Genomic DNA, 23,412 nt, shown 5'->3' with positions numbered 1-23,412 from the left:
CGTACCGTAATGGTCGGCAACGGATCGCCGCATACGTTTCTTCAACACAACGTGGCCGTGTCAATTAAAAAAAACAAAACTCCATGTCCCCGTTTATAATGCACACCATGATTTTACAAGTTGATTTTGGGGAAAAAAGTGCGCGTTATATTCGGGAAATTACAGTACTGTAAGTTTTTGTTTGAGCTAATGATTTTTTTAAATGCATTCGTAATTTAATTTAAAGGTATATTTAGCCATTTTCTGTGGGAATATGTGTCTGAGCCATTTATTAAGAGCATTGTAAAAAAGCGTTAGGATTTTATAGCATTTAAGCTAGCGGACTTTTGCTTTGTAAGTTAGCCATTTGTTCTTGTTTTCTACCTAGATTCTCTTTTATATATATATATATATATATATATATATATATATATATATATATATATATATATATATATATAGATATATATACATACTGTGTGAGGCTCAGCTCAGGTATTTTATTTTTTTTTATTTTCTATATCCGATTACTCGATTATTCGAAATAAATATTTCATCGATTAAGTGGCTACTAAAATAATCGATAGCTGCAGCCCTATTTCCAATGAACGAACGTTCCCAGTCTAAATAGATTGGGTGTCGAGCACCGTCAATGGCAACCTGAGACACTATTATGGTAGAAGATTTTGGTAGCAACCTGTTGGTCCGACACTGACACCTTTTTAAAACGATATCTCGATTCTTTCCAGGAGCATATCGATAACCTTTTGGGATACAAAGTATGACAAAATATCACCATTTCGATATTTTGTCACCCCCCCTTGTTCAAAGTGGATGAAAAATGTAATGTGTTATCCGAAAATAACGGTGATTAAAAAGACCTGAATTTGAAAAACGAAAGTCGAAACTAAATAAAAACTCAGCTACGTATTTTTGGGAGGTTATACTTGGTCTAAAAAGTTTGCACTCGTTAAAAGAACAGCGTAGACGTCAAAGTTATCCGGGCAAAGGACGTCACCGACATACTCTCGTCACTCTTCCCTAACACAATCAATAGGCTGCGTGTTAAAAAGGTCAGTGCTGATCCAGCGTGTGATAATGGTGATTCCTATCTGGAAACAAAGGCAGCGTTCAGGCACTGACCCGGGCCGATGGCAGTAAAGATTTTGTGACATCGGCCTTTGTAGACCGGAGAGCTTTATGGATGCCGAGTCCGTCGTTTTTTTTTTTTTTTTTTTTTTTCCTTCTTCTCGGGATGAATCGAAAAAGGCAGCGCGTTTATCTGCCATTGACAGCTGTCCTGACTTAATGAAGGTGTGTAATTAACATGGATTTCCACTAATGTTCAAGCCTTTTGTTGCTTAAGCACAAAGTATTAATCCTGTCTTTTTTATGGACAACGATGGGGATGTGTTTTGTCACGCCGCTAAAGTAGTCCTACCAGTGCACAACAGGTTCACTACAGCCATTATTTTGTCGTCTTTATTGCTAAATGTCAGACATCCATTTTGGACACCCTGGACTGGTCGCTAGTCAATCACAAGGCACAAATTCACAGTCAGCCATTTTACTAAAGCAGCACTACTCAAATAGTGGGGCGGGCCCCCCCAGGAGGGCGCAGAGCGATGCTGGCGGTGGCGCATGTGACCTTGGGGAACATACTTTTTAGTCGTACTAGAATAAAGTGTACCGTAATTTCCCGAATATAAGGTGCACCCGTGTATAATGTGCACCCCAAATTTACTTGTAAAATCTAGGGAAAATTACTGTACCCGTTTATAACGCGCACCCTAATTTTAGCACCGATAAAAAGAAGAATACAACAAAATAGAGCTCGTGTACAGATACAGAAATGTCATTTTACTGACTGGTGAAACACAGCACAAGCATAGCACATTGGTAGTTGGAAAGAATTACCATAAACTGACAATATTTACGGTAATGATATGATTTGACAACTTCTCCAACTTACCAGAATCTAGGACAAAACAAACAGATGTGACTTCTCTTTTAAAGGCTGCTGTATTACTTGCTTGTTTCATCATGATGAATAAATGTTTCTTCCATGGATTGATACGGTAAAATGAAAGTGAGAACGTAAGTCGGAAATCCGTGAGAGCTCATCGCTGTCAACACGACAGTAACAATAGGAACTATTTTTATTTGGGATATAGTTGACAGACACAGGAAGTCTGTGTGCTTACGTTTGTTATGGTACGAGTTGCGGAGCTGCAATAAACGTTGACTCAAATGAGTTCAAGGAACTAAATTCTGTGCATTATGAAGAGTGAAAAAAGCAGAATTTAAGACAGACGAAATCATTCGGCCGATTAGAGTGAAGTATTACCGAAACAAAATGGTGACGTCACGTACCGTAATGGTCGGCAACGGGTCGCCGCATACGTTTCTTCAACACAACGTTGCCTTGTCAATACAAAAAAAAAAAAAAAAAAAGTTTATATATTTATATTAGGGTTGTCAAAATCATCGGGTTAACGAGCGGTAATTAATTTTTTTAATTAATCCCGTTAAAATATTTGACGCAATTAACGCACAAATGCCCCGCTCAAACAGATTAAAATGACTGCACAGCGAAAGGTGTAGTTGTGTTTTTCGGAGTTTTGCTGCCCTCTGCTGGCGCTTGGGTGCGACTGACTTTATAGGCTTCAGCACCCATGAGCATTGTGTAAGTAATTATTGACATCAACAATGGCGGGCTACTAGTTTATTTTTGATTGAAAATTTTACAAATTTTATTAAAACGAAAACATGGAGAGGGGTTTAAATATAAAATTTCTATAACTTGTACTAACATTTATCTTTTAAGAACTACAAGTTTTTCTATCTATGGATCGCTTTAACAGAATGTTAATAATGGTAATGCCATCTTGTTGATTTATCGTTATAATAAAGAAATACAGTACTTATGTACCGTATGTTGAATGTATATATCCATCTTGTGTCTTATCTTTCTATTCCAACAATAATTTACAGAAAAATATGGCATATTTTATTGATGGTTTGAATTGCGATTAATTGTGATTAATTACGATTAATAAATTTTTTAGCTATAATTAACTCGATTAAAAATTTTAATCATTTGACACCCCTAATATATACGTAATATATAAATATATTTCTGTCCCCATCCATGTACTCGTTTATAATGCGCACCATGATTTTACAAGTTGATTTTTAGGGGAAAAAAAGTGTGCGTTAAATTCGGGAAATTACGGTAATTGCACATTCACTTAGTGGGTGGCAATGCATCTCTCATTTTCAGCGTGTGCACAGTATTTTTGAACCAAACAAGAAAACACAGCAAAGAGCACTGGAGATATGAAAAGCTAAGACTAGGAAATATGACGAAGCGTATGTAGCACTTAGCTTTTGGCTTTGACTTTTAGTACAGTGGGAGACGTGGAAATACCAGTCCGTCTACTTTGTCTAAAAATGTTAGCAGCGGACAGCAGGAATTATTTTTTTCAGCGAGTGCCAAATATTGCCAACAATCCTACCGCTTTGTCAGTGTTACATCAGGAAACCAGCAAGCACTTTCAGCATCATATAAGGTGGCATACCAAGTTGCCCAGTGCAAAATAACCCCACACCGTAGCAAAGGAGCTGATACTGCCTGAAGCAAAAATAAAAACTGTCCCTCTGTCCAATGCCACGTCATTTTTGTTCTATTCATTTTTGTTCGGTCTAATTGTTTGACATATTGTCCACATGAGTAAGGATGGGAATCGAAATCCGATTCCAATTCAGAACCGGTTCCAAGTGTTTCGAGGCCTCGACATCACAATGAAAAAGCCTTAACGATCCCTTTAACGATTCCTAAAGACGCGTATTGCGTCGTGACGTGTGTTGTTGTCCAGACGCATCAAACTAGCATGGCGCCAAGAACCACTCGCTCCAAAGTGTGTCTTCACTTCACGAGGAAAAATTACAACAAGGCGACTTGCAGTCATTGCAAGGTGGAGATAACTGCATCGGGAGGGAATACGACTGCGCTGTCCTCACAGAGAGGCTAAGGCTCAGTCCTGGCTATACAGCTAGCTAAACTCCCAAATGACGATGCAGAAGACGTTGGTATAATTTGCTGACTTTATTCAACCATCACTTGAAGAGTGAAACTAAGAATAGAAATGAAACAAATCAATTTCGTCCCCAATAACAAACAGGTTTGCATCAACGTAAATCAGTGATGATTAGCTGCTAATAACAGTAATAACAAATGGTTAGCATTCGTTCGCTAGCATTAGCACATCGTTCAAACCACTACACAACTGGATTTAAGTGTCCCATCGCGAGTGGAAATACAACAACAACAACACAAAAGATGATACATACAGGTGTTGCCTCTGTAGATATTAACATTAACAAAGAACGTAGGCTCGTAGAAGTGTTTCCCTCTCTCACTAACTCGCTCACTCACTTGGATGCAGCATTTCTTCTTTGGGTGTAAGCGCGCTCTTCTTCACGTGAGAGCGTTCTTCTTCGCGTGAGGAAGCGCAAGGGCGCCCCCACTTGAGCGTATAAGTGCCACAAAAACTATAAGGCATGCGATTCAATGTAATGGTAAAATAATACACCTTAACCCAGCAGTCCCCAAACTGCGGCCTGTGGCCCAAATACGGCCCGCCTCCACATTTGGTCCGGCCATTTTGATTTTTTTTTTTTTTTCTCAATCGTGTTATTTATTTCCTGGCCTTTTCCTTGAAGAATTCAGAGAGGGTTAATTGGTTATTATCTATTTAATTAATAGTGTTTTTATTATTAATTATTATTATTATTATTATTATTATAAAGAATCCAGAAAGGGTTATTTGATTGTGGCTTTCTGAAAAACAATAATTTTTTTACATTTATGCACTTCTGCAATCGTCACACTTTTTCTGTTACAAACTGACCCCGGCCCCTCATCAGAGAAGGGAAATGTTATGTGGCCCTCACAGGAAAAAGTTTGGGGACCCCTGCTTTAACACATATTGCCAAAGGTAGACCAACAACCTTTCTACCAATATATACCAATATTTTTTATTTCTATTAGATAAATGTTTCAGTAAAATGTTACACATTCTTGTGTATTTGCCACTTATTGCCACAGTTAACATTCAGGCTTTGGGCCTCTTTTGATCTCGTTGTGAGTTTGTAAGGTTGTGACTTCTGATTAAACAAACTCGATGCCAATCAAAACGTTTGTTCTTCTTTTTCCCCAAATTAGAATCGATAAGAGAATCGATCAAGAATCGAATCGTTAAGCAATATCGATAATGGAATCGGAATCGTAAAAATCCTATCAATTCCCATCCCTACTCATGAGTTAATGTTGCTAATCAATTTGAATTTATTATTATTTACTGATTTTATTTTTCAGTATCAAACGGTCAAAAAATGTATCTTGAGTGTATTTTTACAGAATGGATGTGTTTTTTTTTTAAACACTTTATTGTAAGTTGAACTAGATTACTTTTTTCCTTAATATTCAAAAGAACACAATATTATACAGAGTTGTACTTATAATAATAAGAATTTTATATACAAATGATGCTACAGTATATTTACAGTATTGGCAGAGAGTTTGGGGGTGCGGAACGTTTACGTCTTCTTGTGGGGGGGGTGTAACAGAAAATAATTGAGAAGCACTGCACTAAAGGCAGATACTGATTCAAAAATGAGTTTTTGTGCTGTGGTTATTTTGCTTTTGAGGAGATTTCAAAACAGTAACGATCTTAGAAAATGCGATTAGAATTGACTAAGTAATTACATTTTGTCTGCTTTTAATTTTATGAAATTCAAGATCTTTAAATACTGTACGATAAAATGGCAAAAGAACGTGTTTGCCTTTCAAAATTCCTTAGTCACCATCCCTTATTCCAGGGGTGTCAAACTGGGTGCCGGTGGGCTAAAACCGGCCCGCCAGGGCGTCAAATTTGGCTCGTAGGTGTTCTTCCCATTAGCAATGATTTAGTACATGATCTCATCCCTTTAAAGTGCAAAAAGCATGTTTATTTCATATTCCATGCGGTATTTTAAGCTCCTAAATGAAATGGACCGCTTGCATGTGTGTGGAAGTGATCGATTTACGTGTATATTCAATTTTTTTAATCCCGTGCCATGAAAATGAATGACTTCCTAGATTGAGGAAGAATGTGAATGTGACGTCACCTGGGTCAGCATCTCACAATACAGCATTGCTTTATAGCATGCAGATGGACTGCGGATTCAGCTGATTTTGAGAATGAATTCGTTTATTTTTTGTAGTACGCCAGCCAAATGTGCTTCAGGGTTTTGTTGCTGCTCCAGGGAGAGGTGTGTGTGCCTTTTGGGGTTCAAAAAGTTCTCGTTCCCTATAATGGCCAAAAAAAGTCTAACAACTGTGGGACCATTCTACCGACAAAGAAGTGAGTAAGCTACGTACGTGTTTCATATTATGTCAAATACTGGGATCATGGCACACGTTTTAATGAGGAGGTGGCTTGCATTTTGTGGGCTGACAATGCTCCTTGTCCACCGAGAAGGCCACTTGGCCAACGACCGGCGGCTTGTCGCACACTCCCCTCGGTCCTCATCGCGCGCCCGCTGGGAGAACGCTATACTCAGTGTATGCTTGTGCGGTTCTCCGTATCGTCCAGACTTCCTGTCCCCACTGCCTTCTTCGTGTGCCAGGCAATTGACCACTATCCTCGGGTTGGGCTCGGGTAGCTACGCGCTCCTCCGATGTCGGCCGGTTTGTCCAGCAGTCATTCTCCAGCTGCTTCCCTGGCAAACGATCTCTCTGGCCCGCAGCAGGAGAATGATGAGCTGTAACTTCTTCGCCACCGGGGGGTTTGCCGATCGGTGAAGACAGTCGACAACCCCGCCGCTGTGTGATATGAACCGGGGTAGTTTTGGGTGATTTTTCACTTAGAAAGGTGAGAATAAGTCTGGGAAACGCTGCTCGGTACATGTTAGCATGCCGGCTAGCTGTCACGCCTCCTGGTTTATTTACGCTTTCTGAAGCTGGGGCAGGGAAATGACAAAAGCCGGACTAACTATGCATAAAATATCATTCGGGAGGTGCAAGAAGTCGACAGTTTTGACAATTATGGAGTAATTTTGCCATGTCGTACTGAATAAATGCATTTTTAATATTTCATATTCCATTTAGAACAAGACTATTATTTGTCATGACCATACCATTCATTTAGCAATTGGGAAAAATACTTAGATAAAAAGAATATCCTGTAAAAATATTGGAGTAGAGAGATTGAAACAATGACATCTTGCTCTCTTCGTCGCATTTTCTCCTTAAGAATAATTGCCCCCCAATAGGTTGAATTCTAAATCAGATGAAATGCTGACATCTTTCTCAAGCTGGGGACGTTAGAGAGCTACAATGACAGGCGGGGCTAAACGGTAGATTAAGACTAATTTCTCGTCATCTGTGCCAAATTGTTGTATATCGAATCATCTCAAAATATGATTCTAATTCACATAATAAAGTTATTTAAGAACTGACTTCCGACAAGTATTTTTGTTATTTATGTCGAATAGAAATCCAAGCAGTCCTTGAACGCGACACGAGCAATAGCGCCATGGTGCCAAGCAAGCTTAAAATGTCATCTCCAAACGAAACAAAACAAATCGATGGACTATTTTGTTCGCCTAAAAAACACAGAGAAACAGGCAACTCTTTCAGGAAAAAATTCAAAGATAAATGAGAAAGCCCTCAAAGCCAGTTACCTTGTTGCTGAACTTGTTGCTAAACCCACACAGTCCCACACTGTGGCAGATACTAATTAATTAACACTACGTTCATGACAGTGTTTACTCACCTTTAATTTTGTATAAATGCGAAATCATATTGGAGGTATTGCCTCCTTGGCAGCCACCCTCCGCAAATATGTTTTACATGTCGGTTGACCCTCCTCCACTATTATAACTTTTCTGTAGCCGAAGGATTCCCATACCAGCGATTTTGTTTTCTTCGATGGGGGAAAAAAGTTTAAGAGTTTCACCTCCTCCAGCCATCGTGTAGCACAGCTGACTCACTGACACTGAGCAAAAATTGGTGGGAGAGGGTTGAGCCTTGCAGGTGCAAGTTAAGGATTTCTCCCTGCATTTTTGGGACATGAAAAATAGCTAATACCGTAGGGCCTGTATGACGGAAATTTTTTCCGTTATGAAATCTTGACGTTTTCATACCACGCGATACCTGAAACCCAGTAATCGGCACATGTCTAATGAAGGAATTCGCCCCCCCCCGGCCAAGCTGCGGAAACAGAGACAGCCGAACGAATTCAGTGTTCTGCTGGCACCGCCCCCGCAAGTCGGCCGCAAGGGCCAACATTCCGCGCGTTCACTCTGGTGTTAACCCTTTGAACTGACTCCATGTTCCAAAAGTTTGAAGAAGGCTCACCGAAAACAGGTTGGCAATTTATTTGTTGACAGTGGCCAAAAAACAAGGCAAAAACAGACGATGGAGGGACCCTGCTGGATCCAGGGTCGGCAAAGCAAGGCTACATAGAAATGTACCTGAGTAGTGAACGTGTTATCTAAATGTTCACTTCTTTTTGAAAGCTGCGGTGGAGCGGGCCGGGCCGAAGGCGTGGCTGGGTGTCGTCTTGGGATCATCTCTATGTGGCAGGTTTGGGCGGTGAAGTTCGTGCGTCATCCTTTGTGGCTGGGACGTGGTTGTCACGGCGACCGACGCAGGTCTTGACGTCCAAGGCGCCCGCGCTATCATCTTGTTATCCTGGTTGGGCGAGGGTGTTCTCCGATGCTACTTGTTGTGGGACAGAGCGCCCTGCTCTTTGTCCTGGAGTGCCCAGAAGAACTGATTGCAAGAGTTGGTGCTTCACTCTTGCTCATGACGCGTTGGGCTTCTGTGATAAGATGGCGTTATTTATCTTTTATGCCCTCTATTCTGCTTCTTTTCATTAAACTATGGTGTAAGTGCTATTTATTTTATATTGGGTGTGTCAGAGTAATACAAACAGTCCTACAGTAAATATGAGAGATGATACTATTCCCTGATTGATCTTGCGAAATACTGCTGCTGTGAAATTAAACTAGCTTCAAGTTGATTCAATTTCTCACGACGTATTTTGCCTGTAATCTTGCCGTACATGTCAGCGTGTCTTGTTTAGTAATATCGCCTCACATTGAGCTCTTTAAAAACAGCGACTGTCTCTTTGCAAATAAGGCAGACAGTTGCGTATTTTAGTGAAGAAATAAGTCCAATTTCCACCTATCCTTGAAGCGCCAGCCGTCGCGGTCAACTTTCTTTTTTTGTTGATTGTCGCCATTTTAGAAAATTGGGAGTAAAGGGTTACACGGGGTAATGTTTCTTAGAGTGCTGCTGCCTTTTCGTGGGTAAATGAGGAGCAGCATTTAGTGTGTAAGATACTCCATATGCTGGTAGCAGTACTGCTGACCAATTTATTAAGTCTGTTTGTGGGCCACACGTTATTGATTTTATGACAGAGGCCGGGGGCTGGATGAAATTTGACCACAGGCCGCATTTGGCCCCCGGGCCGGACTTTGGACATGTCTGGCTTAATGTAATGCATACCCTCCCGCATTGACCACCTGGTTGTTGCCTGAAGAAAATTTTCCATTAGCACCGCCCGCGCCCCACACATCAGAAGATCATCTTGAAGGGCCCGCAAAAGTGTGGAGGGGCCCGCGAATTATCATCCCCAAGGACCCCCACTGACCGGACGTTCACCTCGGGGTGCCCGTTTTTACTTATCACACCCTGACCCTGTTCACATTCGTTCCGCCACTGCTTTGGGGGTATTTTTTTTACGCTTATGATGAATCTGTTTAGAAAAACAAGCTCAAATAACCTTATGTTGCATACCTTGACGTGAACGTTTCTGAGGTCGGAGTTTATTCATTTAAATAAAAAAAATTGATAAGATATGCAGACAGCGCAATTTTGAAAAAAAAAAAACAAAAAAACATGCCTTATATTAAATGCGTCATCTCCATCAAATAGGTCACTCCCATACTGTGATTCTTTGCTTTAAATATCCTGCTGTATTTGCATGTAGCCCACCCCATCTTGTCCTCTGTGTGTAATCGTCCTTGTTGGGGGGAGCGCAAATATCCAAATGCCCTCATTTGAAAAATGTCTCCTAGCGGCAGATTGCCTCGTGAATCGAGTCTGTCGAGATTCGGTCACGCCTTCCCGGCTTCCTCTTTGCCAGTTTCAATCAGCTTTACGCATGATGAACGGGGGCACCGCCGAGATTTGAAATGCCAAACAATATTAATTAATTTGAATGGCATCATCGCAATACAAGCCTGAAATGGCTTCTTGTTCTGGAATGTTGTCTTTCACAGGTGGATTAATCAACATACTGTATGTGATAATTATAAGTAAGTCGGATGTCTTAACCTTCAAATGTCAAACGAGTCCCAAGTCAATGTGGCACTATTAAAGCAAGATAAGGTTAGTTAATGCTCACAAAGTTTTAAGCAAATCAGGTCAGCGTGTAACTTTGTTTAGCTCACTTCCTGCCATTGACGGTGACAGACGTCCAGCCCATTTGAACTGGCAGTTAAAATGGATTGGACTAGGGCTGCAGCTATCGATAATTTTAGTAGTTGATTAATCTATTAACTAGTTTGTTCGAATAATCGAGTAATCGGATTAGGAACATTTAATGCATTGCAGAATTAATTCTAGGGATGTAAAACAAAGGCTTGCTAAGATTGCACTTTAAAAATAAAATTCCTGAGTATTTCTTCAAACTGTGCGGAATTGCACTTTCGTTTAAAGATAAATTAAACTTCAAATGGTATAAAAAAAATAAATAAATGAGGATTTACATAAAACAAACGAACAATTGGCTAACTTCCATAGCAAAAGTCTGCTATCTTAAATGTTATAAAATGCTAACGTCTTTTTAACAATGCTCTTGGCAAATCGATCAAACACATATTCCAACAAAAACAGCCAAGTATACCTACAAATTATTAATGCATTAAAAAAAAACTATTAGCTCAAACTAAAACTTATTTTATGTTGGTCTTAACAGGGAGCAGATGGATTCAACCATGTTAAATGAGTTACAGTGGGGCAAATAAGTATTTAGTCAACCAGCAAAAGTTCTCCTACTTGAAAAGATTAGAGAGGCCTGTAACTGTCAACATGGGTAAACCTCAACCATGAGAGACAGAATGTGGAAAAAAAAAACAGAAAATCACATTGTTTGATTTTTAAAGAATTTATTTCCAAATTACAGTGGAAAATAAGTATTTGGTCACCTACAAACAAGTAAGATTTCTGGCTGTCAAAGAGGTCTAACTTCTTCTAACGAGGTCTAACGAGGCTCCACTCGTTACCTGTATTATAGGGCACCTGTTTTTACTCATTATCGGTATAAAAGACACCTGTCCACAAGCTCAGTCAGTCACACTCCAAACTCCACTATGGCCAAGACCAAAGAGCTGTCGAAGGACACCAGAGACAAAATTGTAGACCTGCACCAGGCTGGGAAGACTGAATCTGCAATAGGTAAAACGCTTGGTGTAAAGAAATCAACTGTGGGAGCAATTCTTAGAAAATGGAAGACATACAAGACCACTGATAATATCCCTCGATCTGGGGCTCCATGCAAGATCTCACCCCGTGGCGTCAAAATGATAACAAGAACGGTGAGCAAAAATCCCAGAACCACACGGGGGGACCTAGTGAATGACCTACAGAGAGCTGGGACCACAGTAACAAAGGTTACTATCAGTAACACAATGCGCCACCAGGGACTCAAATCCTGCACTGCCAGACGTGTCCCCCTGCTGAAGAAAGTACACGTCACTAGAGAGCATTTGGATGATCCAGAAGAGGGCTGGGAGAATGTGTTATGGTCAGATGAAACCAAAATAGAACATTTTGGTAGAAACACAGGTTCTCGTGTTTGGAGGAGAAAGAATACTGAATTGCATCCGAAGAACACCATACCCACTGTGAAGCATGGGGGTAGAAACATCATGCTTTGGGGCTGTTTTTCTGCAAAGGGACCAGGACGACTGATCTGTGTCAGGGAAAGAATGAATGGGGCCATGTATCGAGAGATTTTGATTAAAAATCTCCTTCCATCAGCAAGGGCATTGAAGATGAGACGTGGCTGGGTCTTTCAGCATGACAATGATCCCAAACACACAGCCAGGGCAACAAATGAGTGGCTTTGTAAGAAGGATTTCAAGGTCCTAGAATGGCCTAGCTAGTCTCTAGATCTCAACCCCATAGAAAATCTGTGGAGGGAGTTGAAAGTCCGTGTTGCCCAACGACAGCCCCAAAACCACACTGCTCTAGAGGAGATCTGCATGTAAGAATGGGCCAAAATACCAGCAACAGTGTGTGAAAAGCTCGTGAAGAGTTACAGAAAACGTTTGGCCTCCGTTATTGCCAACAAAGGGTACATAACAAAGTATTGAGATGAACTTTTGGTATTGACCAAATACTTATTTTCCACCATGATTTGCAAATAAATTCTTTAAAAATCAAACAATGTGATTTTCAGTTTTTTTTTCTTGTTTTTTTTTAGTTGAGGTTTACCCATGTTGACAATTTCAGGGCCTCTAATATTTTCAAGTGGGAGAACTTGCACAATTAGTGGTTGACTAAATACTTGTTTGCCCCATTGTACATTACAACTGTGCTGTTCTCATGTCATTTTACTTATGTATTTGTCAGATCATAATGACAGTTGAGCATTTTTTCAGAAAATTGCGAAGTAAGTGGAGATATTGAGTCTCCATTATCCAGCAATTGCAGAATACCCCTCGTCCTTCAGTATCTACTTACGAGTCCCGGCATGTTCACCTGTTTGTTTTTCCTGTCGATTACACTCAGCGTCTCCCCAGAGGACGCGGCGGCGAATTGCTCGACTCGCTTTTGACAGCCTTTGTCAGGAGGATTCATGTGTGTAACACTCATTCGTAAGTTTTTTGGGAAAAACAACCGCCGTGAATAAGGCAATTGTGTTCTTTAAAAAGATTCGCTTTCCCCTTGCAATTGATAGTCAGACGACGGATGTGTTGCTTTTGTTCTTGACCTCAAAAGCGAAGAGCGTTTAAAGTCAAAGTGTCGTTTATCTTTTCTGTTTTGCTTTTTTTTCCCGCCACGCTAACTTGATTCTTTTTAGCATCGTCTCTATCTGGAGGAGAATCTGCGATCAGATTCTCAGTGCTACCTGCGGGTCAGCATCATTAACATATTTAAATTGCCCATTGATCCGTTTTAAAAGTCTTTCATGTCATATTGTCAACGTGATTATGCTGTAAATTTGCAAACAATGTGCAGTTGGCATCCAAAAGTGAACAAGAAGCATCGTCCTTGTAAAGTGGAGAACTAGCTTCAGTTTAGGCATTATGTATGAAGGATAGGAATGTCACGATCAGTTTTCAGGCTCCCTCTAGTGGTACATTAAAGAATCACTGAAATGAATATTTAAACTGCAGTGACTTTAAAGTGCCAGTGACACAAAAAAAAACATGTTTATTTCATCATACACGCGGTATTTTATGCTCCTGAATGAAATGGACCACTTGGATGTGTGTGGAAGCGATTGCTATATTTATTTAGTTTTTTGAATCCCACGCCATGAAAATGAGTGACTTCCGGCAACAGTCTCGAGTTGAGAAAGAGGGCGCTGTGATGTGTACGGAGGAAGGAGTCCTCTTCACTATACAGCCGTACTGTTGTATAAGAAGGACTGATTCAGCTGATTTTGCGGATTAATACGTTTATTTTTCGCATCACGCCAGCCAAACGGCTGTCGAAAAATCTCTCTCTACGAGGGAGAGGCGTGTGCGCCTTTTTGGGGTTTCAAAAGGTTCCCATTCACCGGTGGATATTGGCCAAAACAAGCCCTACTACTGTGGGACCATGGGACTTACGATGAAGTGAGTAAACATCGTGTTTTGTATTATGTCAAATACTGGGATCATTTTAATATGTAGGTGGCTTGCATTTTGTGACATGCTCCTTGTCCCCTCGGACGACAACCGCCGGCTTGTCGCACATCCTCCCCGCCAGGAGAGCACTACTAGTATACCCAGCTTATTTCCCTCTTCAAGTGCCCGCCTTTCCGACCGATCAGAAATTGCAACTTTGAGTTAAAAATAGCCGCGAATACAGCGATTACAAAGTAAACACTACAAACTTTCTTCAAATAAAGGACTACTTACGTTTGATCATGGATTGGCATGTAAATGTTCAGCGGTCATTGTCCAGCTGCTTACTCGGTGACCTCTCCTGTCCGTATTAGCAGGGGAACGAGCTGTAAATTGCTCTCCGCAGGGTGGTTTGCTGATCGGCGAAGGCAATTGACAACCTAGTCATCATGTGAAATGATCCGGGATAGTTATATGTGATTTTCCGCTTCGAAGACTTTGAAACATCACTCGGTTCGGGTTAGCGTGTCAGCTAGCTGTCATGCCTCTTGGTTTGTTTACATTCTTCGAAACCGGGGAAGGGAAATGGCATAAGCCCGATTTAGGTGGCATAAAATATCGTTCGGGAGGTGCAACAGTAAAGGTGAAATCGACAGTTTTGACCATTATGGAGTAATTTTGCCATGTCGTCTTAAATAAATGCATTTTTATTATTTCATATTCCATTTAGCACAAGACTGTTATTTGTCATTACCATGCCATTTATTTAGCTATTGGGGAAAAATATTTGGATAAAAAGAATATCATGTAAAAAAAAATATTGGAGTAGAGAAACTGAAACAATGACATTTTGCGGGTCTCTTCGTCACGTTTTCCTTGTTCTGAATAATTCCCCCTCAACGGGCTGACTGGTCCTTCTCAAGCCATTTATTTAGCTATTGGGGGAAATACTTGGATAAAAAGAATATCCTGTAAAAATATTGGAGAGACTGAAACAATGACATTTTGCAGCTCTCTTTGTCGTGTTTTCGTCGTTGTGAATAATTCCCACTCAATGGGCTGCGTACTAAATCAGATGAAATCGTGACTCCGCTGGCGTCATCCACCTGTTGGGGACGCTAGAGCCCTATAAATGGTAGGCGTGGCTAACCGGCAGAATAAAAGACTAATTTCTCATCATCTGCGCTTTGCTAAATTGTTGTATATAGTCGAACTGTCTCAAAATGTGATTCGAATTTACATAATAATCCTATTTAAGACTATTTTCTTATTTTAGGGTAAAATTGTCAGTTCAAGCGTCAACTTAAGAAATACAAATTCAAATTCCTGTTGATTTCAGGTCACTTCCTGATTCCTCTTGATTGTTTGGCAGCTCAGTGTCAAAGAAATTAGGGCTGTGCCAAACAATTATTTTTCTGCCGATTAGTCTGTCGACTATTTTTAGAATAGTCCACGAGTCAAGTGAATTTCTGGACTAATCTAGCGTTTTTTTTTGTTTTTTTTTTAGGATTATTCATTCACAAAAACATTTTTGAATACTTATTTAAATCCTTTAATAAAGTAAAAATAAATATTTACACAACTTAATTAGTCCCATGAGGTCAAATTCTGACATTAACTAACACCAGTGCAAGTGAATGCAAAGTAAACAGATTCAGAACACTTTTACAACTGGTTTTAACACAATTTTGACCTCTTTCATATCGCCATATTGTTCTCTCTAAGCATTGAAGTGAAGGAATGTGAGCATGTCCACATGGTCAGGTGTCAAGCTTACTATTTTTTATGTCGTTACAATGTTCCCAGCAGCTGAGAGTGGATGAACTGATGTCACGCGTTTCCATTTATTAATACGTTGTAGTGGTATTTACATTATTCACCCGCGGAACTATAATTAGTACTGTTATGATGTTCTGGGTGAGAACGTTTTATTGTTTTAGTTTTTGTCTGGGTACATGCATGGTGACTCGCTGTTGCTGCCAACCGGCGGCGTATAGGCCTATTTGAGGGGGGCTTCAGCCCCTCCTAAATAATTATGTGTTGTTTTATTTAAAAACAAAAAAAGAAAAGTGCTGACATATTCACTATAAAGTAGCCAGAATATTAGTTTAAATCAATAATCAGTAACCTAACTTACTTAAATATGATCAGAAATCTGTCAGTTTCCCCTGACTTCATAGAGTAAGGTAGAGCGCCCCTTCAGTCCGTCGCTGTCCAATCCGTGCCGACTGTTACCCGCCCGTCCATTTCCTGTGGTCTGACGAGACGGGCGGGCTTTCTTGTGTACCGTCTTCAGAAGAGGCTTCCCCATCGCCTAAAAAACACAGAGAAACAGGCCACTCTTTTGAGAAAAACTACAAAAATAGATGAGAAAGCCCTCAAAGCCAGTTACCTTGTTGCCAAACTTGTTGGTAAATCCATACAGTTCCACACTGTGGCAGATACATTAATACTACATGCCTGCAAAGCCATTGTTAAAGACATTGCTAAAGTCCCCCTGTTTGATCATTCTGAGCTTTGCAAGCCTGACTGCAAAAAAATAAAATAAAAATAACAGACTGACTGCCTTGAGGAAGATTGCTGCCAGGATATCAACTTTGTGTTCATCTAAACAGGCTCAAGTTTCACACTGAGTATGTATAAATAAGCCTGTCGCAATATGCAATAATTCCATTTATCGCACGATAAATAAAAATTAAGGTGGTAATTTTTCCGTTGCGATTTATCGCCTCGCGTGCACGTGCCTGCGCACATGCAGCAGACATGCTGTTAAAAGTTCGAATTCCTTGTTACCAACTGCGCAAAATGCATCTTCGTTCCAGGTCCGGCAAAAAAATAGCGCCGGAGCCAATCGTTCCCTTTATATCCTATTGTTCAATATATACCGGCCGCGGATTGACTGCGGACCATCTCCGACGTGCCGGTGTTGTTGGCTTGTGGGCGCTCCCATCAGAGGTGACATTTCACACGGAGCGGCTATTTTTCGGCACAACACCGGATATTTGGGTGGCAAATTTAGAGCGCTGTGCTTCAAAGTCGTCCTGTTTATGAAAGTCGATTGTCATATGCTGGTGTTGTGCAGTAATGAGCAGACGTGACTTCTGTGGCGTTTGCTAACTTTTTTATTGCGCGCACACACTAGATATCCCATGCCATTGGCTACGTGAGCCCAGAGTGATTATGGGACACGTAGTCCATATACTACATCGATGAATTATAAACTGCCATGACTTAATGGAAGTTAAGAAGGCCAAATCAATCCGTACCACTGACTATAGATAATGCTGCAAATATTGTTAATTCAGTCCGTGACACAGATGGATTCGGACCACAAACAGGATGTCTTGCTCATGTAGTAAACCTAGCTGCTAAGAGAGCTATAGCAATCAACAGTGTGCCCCGCCTCACTTTAAATACAGTAAAGATTGCTCTCTTTTATACTAAATTTCTTCAGATCAGTAAGAAGTAAGCACATAGATATTATGCACTAAAATGCATGTTTAGATGATGGCAATTTAATGTTTGCTCGTTTGCAAAAAAAAAAAAAAAAAAAAAAAAAGAGAGAAAAAAAAAAGAAACAAAAATTACAGTTGTTATTTTTTTTCAGAGCATTAAATGTATTGAATCGGATCGAAAATCGTGTCCCCCGTATCGAAAATCATACCGAACCATGACTTAACTCTATCTTCGCATCTCTATGGAACACCATCGCAGAAGCTTTGCAAGTTTTCATTTGCCTAAATGCTTAAGTTATTAACTGCAATTGTATTTTTTTTTCTTGAAAAACACATTTTAATTATTCTGTGTTTCTGTGCGGTATTAATATTGTTGTTTTTACTTAAGAGGCATGGTCTATTGTTTTTAGTTGTGATTTCTTATCGTGTTTAAATGGGTGTACTTGATCTATTAATATATACTGTATTCTAACTGTGTTATTGTAAATTGCTTTAAAAAAAATATTGAAGGGGCGCAATAATATCGCAATAATTTATTAAATAAATTATCGCGTACTAAAATTTGTTATCGCGAAAGGCCAACGTATAAGTACTGAGAAATTATTTCATAATTAAAACTACTGTACAGAAAGTAAGCATGTGCCGGTATGAGATTCTGATGGTATGATAACCTTAAGCCAAAATATCACGGTTTCACAGTATTGCAATTACAGCTCTAAAATGTGTTACTTTGAGATATCTGGCTTTAAAAAAAAAAAATAAAAAATTTTTTTTCCATTGAACACAAGAAACCCCACCTGTCCCATCAGAACATAGGACATGGTTCCAGTAATCCATGTGCTTTGTTGACAAGTCTTCAGCAAACTGTTTGCAGGCTTTCTTGTGTACGGTCTTCAGAAGATGCTTCCCCCTGCGGTGACAGTCATGGACACCAGTTTGATGTAAAGTGCGGTGTATGGTCTGAGCACTAACAGGCTGCCCCCCCCCCCCCACACCTCTTCAATCTCTACAGCAATGCTGACAGAATTCCTGTAACGAGTCATATGACATTTTGGAGGGAAAATGACAAGCAGTACTCAATTTGGACATTCAGGGATGTACGTAGTTTCTAAGGGGTGTACTCACTTTTGTTGCCAGGGGTTTAGATATTAATGGCTATATTTTGAGTTATTTTGAGGGGGAAATAAATTACCTCTATTACATAAGTTGCACACAGACTACTTTTCATTGTGTCAAAGTGTCATTTTGTCAGTGTTGTCCCGTGAAAACATATACTTAAATATCTCCAGAAATGCGAGGGGTGTACTCACTTTTGTGATACACTGTATATAGAACTAGATTAGAAATGACAGACGACAGCAGCGTTAGCAAATGTATAGAGAACTAGATGCGAAATAACAGACTTGCCGGCGTTAGTAAAGAGCCGCCATCTTAAAGCAGTAGACTTCTCTTTTGTATCGAACCTAATTAACTTTTTTATTTAAAAAATACTCTTAAATCGGCAAAATCTTGACTTGAATCTATCTTTAAATGATGAAATGATTTTAAAACTTTCGTATGTTGAAAGCTGACAGAAGGGAAGTTTTGGAATAATGGGAGCAAATTTAACAACTTCAATGGTTGATTCACAACATTAAATTAATTTAGTGTAGTTTAAAGCTGCTGATACAGAATGGGGACTTCAGTATTTTATTTACTATTTTGAACTGTTAACTTGATACTGAAATAGTAGTTTGGTTTAGCCTGAGAAGGTTTTTGTACAATTTTGGAACTAATGTAGGAAACATTAAAAGCGCCAGAGGGTGGGGTGAGGGGCATCAATGATTGATTCACAATCGAATCGTAGCCTCTGAATCGTAAGCAAATCGTTAGGTGCCCCAAAATTCCCACCTCTGGTTTTAACACCCAATACTTTTACATTTACAGGAGTAAATTTGTGAAGAAGAGGGGCTGTTTTAGTTTCACCAATGAGATTATTATTACTGTTATACCATTCAGAGGTAACATTTTTTTCTCCACTAGAAAGCATTCATGTTCTTTGGACGGGTAATGTTCCATAGTGTTGTTCTAGTCTTAATTCGATGGTTTTTGTGTCATCTCTGTGGCCTAATATGGTGATGTAATAGGTTATAGTACAGTATAATAACAGTCCATATACGGAAGTTGTGCTGAGAAAAAAATATACACTGTATACCATTAGTAAAATAAAATCAGACACTGTAAACAGTTACTCACATGTTACTCATTACTTGAGTATTCTTTTCAACAAATACTATTTTACTTGTACTTGAGAAGGTTTTTGTACAATTTTGGAACTAATGAAGGACACATTAAAAGTGCCGGAGGGTGGGGTGAGGGGCATCAATGATTGATTTATAATCGAATCATAGCCTCTGAATCGTAAGCGAATCATTAGGTGCCCCAAAATTCCCACCTCTAGTTTTAACACACAATACTTTTACATTTACTGGAGTAGATTTGTGAAGAAGAGTGACTGTCTTAGTTTCATGATTATTATTACTGTTACACCATTGAGAGGTAACATTTTTTTCTCCACTAGAAGGCATTCATGTTCTTTGGACGGGTAATGTTCCATAGTGTTGTTCTAGTCTTAATTCGATGGTTTTTGTGTCATCTTTTTGGCCTAATATGGTGATGTAATAGGTTATAGTACAGTATAATAACGCTCCATATACTGTACATACATAGGTTGTGCTGAGAAAAAAATATATACCATTAGTAAAAAAAAAAAAAATCAGTCTCTGTAAGCAGTTACTCACATGTTACTCATTACGTGACTATTCTTTTCAACAAATACTAGTGTTGTATCGGTCGCGAACGATTCGTTCTTTTTGAACGAATTGTTTTGGTGAACGAGACCGAACTAATCATCATCTGCACTGATTCGTTCTATGAAGGTGGTGCTTGTTCGCTGCGTGGGAGGGCGTTGAGCAAGCGGCAGCGTCTTCTGACATCGCACACGACCAATCAGACGCCAGCCTCGTCGCGGGCAGGGGAGGGACCGGAAACAGAATCAGGGCGTTTGTCACTCACGTCCACGTGTGGCCAATAAGCAGCCAGCGTGCAGGCAGGGGGGCAAGACTGAGTTTTGTCACTTCCCGTTCAGTGACTCGGTCCTCCGGTTCCTGACCTAGCTTGCTGCTAACTTGATTTTCCAGTAATGACTATGCGGTGAATGAATCAGAAAATGAAAGGAAATGACTTTGTCATATATTTGTTAACGTGGAGCCTATCAAATGCTGCTCAAACAGACAAAAACACCACACAAATCTAGCGAGCATTGTTTAGAGTAGTACTTTTCTCAACAAACTCGTGACTGCCTATGACGACATACTATCAAATTTACAGTAATTTAAAACACGGGTAGCTACGAGGCAAGCAAAAGCTGAGCTGCGGTCGCGTGACGGCAGTGAAGCGGGCAGAGAACTGTCACTATATGGAGGCTTCATGGCAGCGATATTTACCTCATATGTGCACAGAAAAAAATATTTAGTATGATCACCATAATACTGATTTGCAATGAAACTGTATATACATGTCAATTTTTTCCCGAGTGTTTTATTTTTTTTTTTTTCGTGTCAGCGTGTCGGGTGTTGGTTGCTTTGACAAATTATGTCAATCCGTCCATCATGTGCTACTCAAGCGCCCAAAAAACAAAGCACGCGGACACGGGAGATGTCGCAATATGTCTACATTTTTCTTAACAGACTAATGAGAGTAGAAAGGCGACATCGTAAAGAGCAAACAATTATTTCTCGTCAGCATTTGACGATCTGAGATGCGGGGACGACAGGGGAGCTGACCGGATTATTTTATTTATTAATACCAGTGCAAAAATTCAACACGATCATCTTAATACTAAAAAACAAAAATACAACAGAGCGAGATGTAAATATGATGTGTTGGTCGTTCCATATTCAGAAATTAAACTTTCGATGTATTTTTATTTTCGTGACAGCAAACATGCTGTATATGTGATTGTATGTGTGATCAAGAACCTGCTAAAGAAAGTCCGTCCGCCCCCGCCCCCTACTCCCCTCACAAAAGGAAAATGTTTAACCGTGTCCTAAATCGAAATGCAAGCACGAGCCATGACTTTGAGCCCATAGAACTAGGACAGACGACGCGGAAGTTCTCCCTCGCTTTTGCAGCAGCAGGAGGGAGACGAGGCTGTCTGTGAAAGCAGAATGATACCGCCTGTCACTCATTTCTGAAACTACGACGAGTGGTCAATGTGGAAGAGAGGGAGGGACCAAGCAATGTCACTTCCCGTTCAGTTATACTGCGAAGCGGTCTTTGGTGATTCGTTCGGCAACGTCACTTCCCGTTCAGTAACCGAACGATTCGTTTGGGCGGGGAGGGAGATGAGGGGGGCGAACGATTCGTTGAACGATTTGTTTGAACGAATCTTTTTACTGAACGAACCGGAATGGATTCGTTTGCTCAAGTGAACGAGAAATCTCGTCACTAACAAATACTATTTTATTTGTACTTGGGTAAATTTTTGGCTGACTTTTACTTGGGTAAGATTATTTCGAAGTAACGCTACTCTTACGTGACAAAAATTCCTCTGCTCCCGATCCATTGCCATCCCAACTTTGCACACGTGCGTTCAACTGTTTTTTTGTTTTTTTTACCGGGGTAAGATTATTTAGAAGTAACGCTACTCTTACTTGACTAAAATTTCCTCTGCTCTCGATCCACTGTCATCTCAACTTTTTACACGTGCTTTCAACTGTTTTATTTTTTTCCTCCTTATAAACCGTTGACAGTATCGACAACATCGACTCGACGGGACGGCTCTAAAAGAAATTTATGTTGAAAAAAAAATTGGGAGGTTTGAAACACCATTTTGGAAAAATGAAGCTTGTTCTTTGACAAACTCTAATTAGTACTAATTTCCATTACCCCAGCAATTTTCATTTAGTCTTCATCAAACTTACATGGATTTTTCCCAAGTGTTACAGGAACTTTATCAATGATTTTCATCGTAATAATTGCAAACCCGTAACGTGGCATATCAATAACATTCTCGCTGTAATGTCCTGTTGCTACGTGGCAGGGTGATGCTGTTGAAAAACAACACACTGAGGATTATCAACGCTAGCCGAGCTGACGAGGGCGACTATGTGTGCCGGGCGCAGAATCAGCTGGGCTGGGCCGACATGACAGCCACGCTGTGGGTCAAAGGTGAGTGATGCCGTTATCATCCGTCACATTAGAGGCAGTATGTCCCATGGCTAAATGGGAACTGTGGTTTTATATTTTAGTATTTCAATTGCACAATTAATATAGAGGAATATTATAATCCTTTCTAGGTTAGCATTGTTGCCTACATAAAACCTTAATTAGCCATTTAAGCCATGTGTTAAGACATTATTTAACAAATAAAGTTGTTATAGTACAAGGTCAATTATTTTTGGTTTGAAAATATTTCAAACGTATTTTGTTTCAAAGTCTGTTTTTATTTTTCAAATTGAATTATTAGTGAGATGATTCTTGAATTTTACAGGAAACATTTAGACTCCGAGCATACATTTTTAATATATCAATTTTTTGGTTGTGAATGTTTTTATAGTTTTGCTGTGTAAAGCAGACATGTCCAAAGTCCGGCCCGGGGGCCAAATGCGGACCTCGGTCAAATTTCATCTGCCCCCAGCCTCTGTCATAATAATCATTAACATCTGGCCCGCATAGACTTAATATATTATACCGCATAGACTTAATATATTGGTCAGCAGTACTGCTACCAGCATATAAGTAGCTTACACACTAAATGCTGCTCCTCATTTACCCACTAAAAGGAAGTAGCACTCTAAGCTCATTACCCTGTGTGACCCTTTACTCTCAATTTTCTAAAATGACGACAATCAACAAAAACTATTGACTGCAACGGCCGACGCTTCAGGGGTAGGTGGAAATAGGACTATTTCTTCACTAAAATACGCAACAGCTGTGTCTGCTTCATTTGCAAAGAGACAGTACGCTGTTTTTAAATAGTTCAGTGTTAGGCGATATTACCAAACAAGACACGCTGACATGTACGAAAAGATTACAGGGAAGA

The 23,412-nt window shown here is 39.9% G+C and overlaps 1 protein-coding gene across 2 annotated transcripts in view; it reads left to right on the top strand.

Annotated features, from left to right (window-relative positions):
• Positions 1-23,412, top strand: part of LOC130917185 (contactin-5-like) — a 411,152-nt gene that overhangs the window by 321,495 nt on the left and 66,245 nt on the right. For both annotated transcript variants that reach the window (XM_057838311.1, XM_057838312.1), the window contains one exon: positions 22,411-22,538. In XM_057838311.1, coding sequence (XP_057694294.1) covers positions 22,411-22,538 — 128 coding nt within the window. The remainder of the gene's footprint in view (positions 1-22,410; positions 22,539-23,412) is intronic.

The sequence above is a fragment of the Corythoichthys intestinalis genome, chromosome 6 (genome assembly GCF_030265065.1).
Source record: "Corythoichthys intestinalis isolate RoL2023-P3 chromosome 6, ASM3026506v1, whole genome shotgun sequence".
NCBI lineage: Eukaryota > Metazoa > Chordata > Actinopteri > Syngnathiformes > Syngnathidae > Corythoichthys > Corythoichthys intestinalis.
This window is presented reverse-complemented; position numbering and strand designations above follow the sequence as displayed.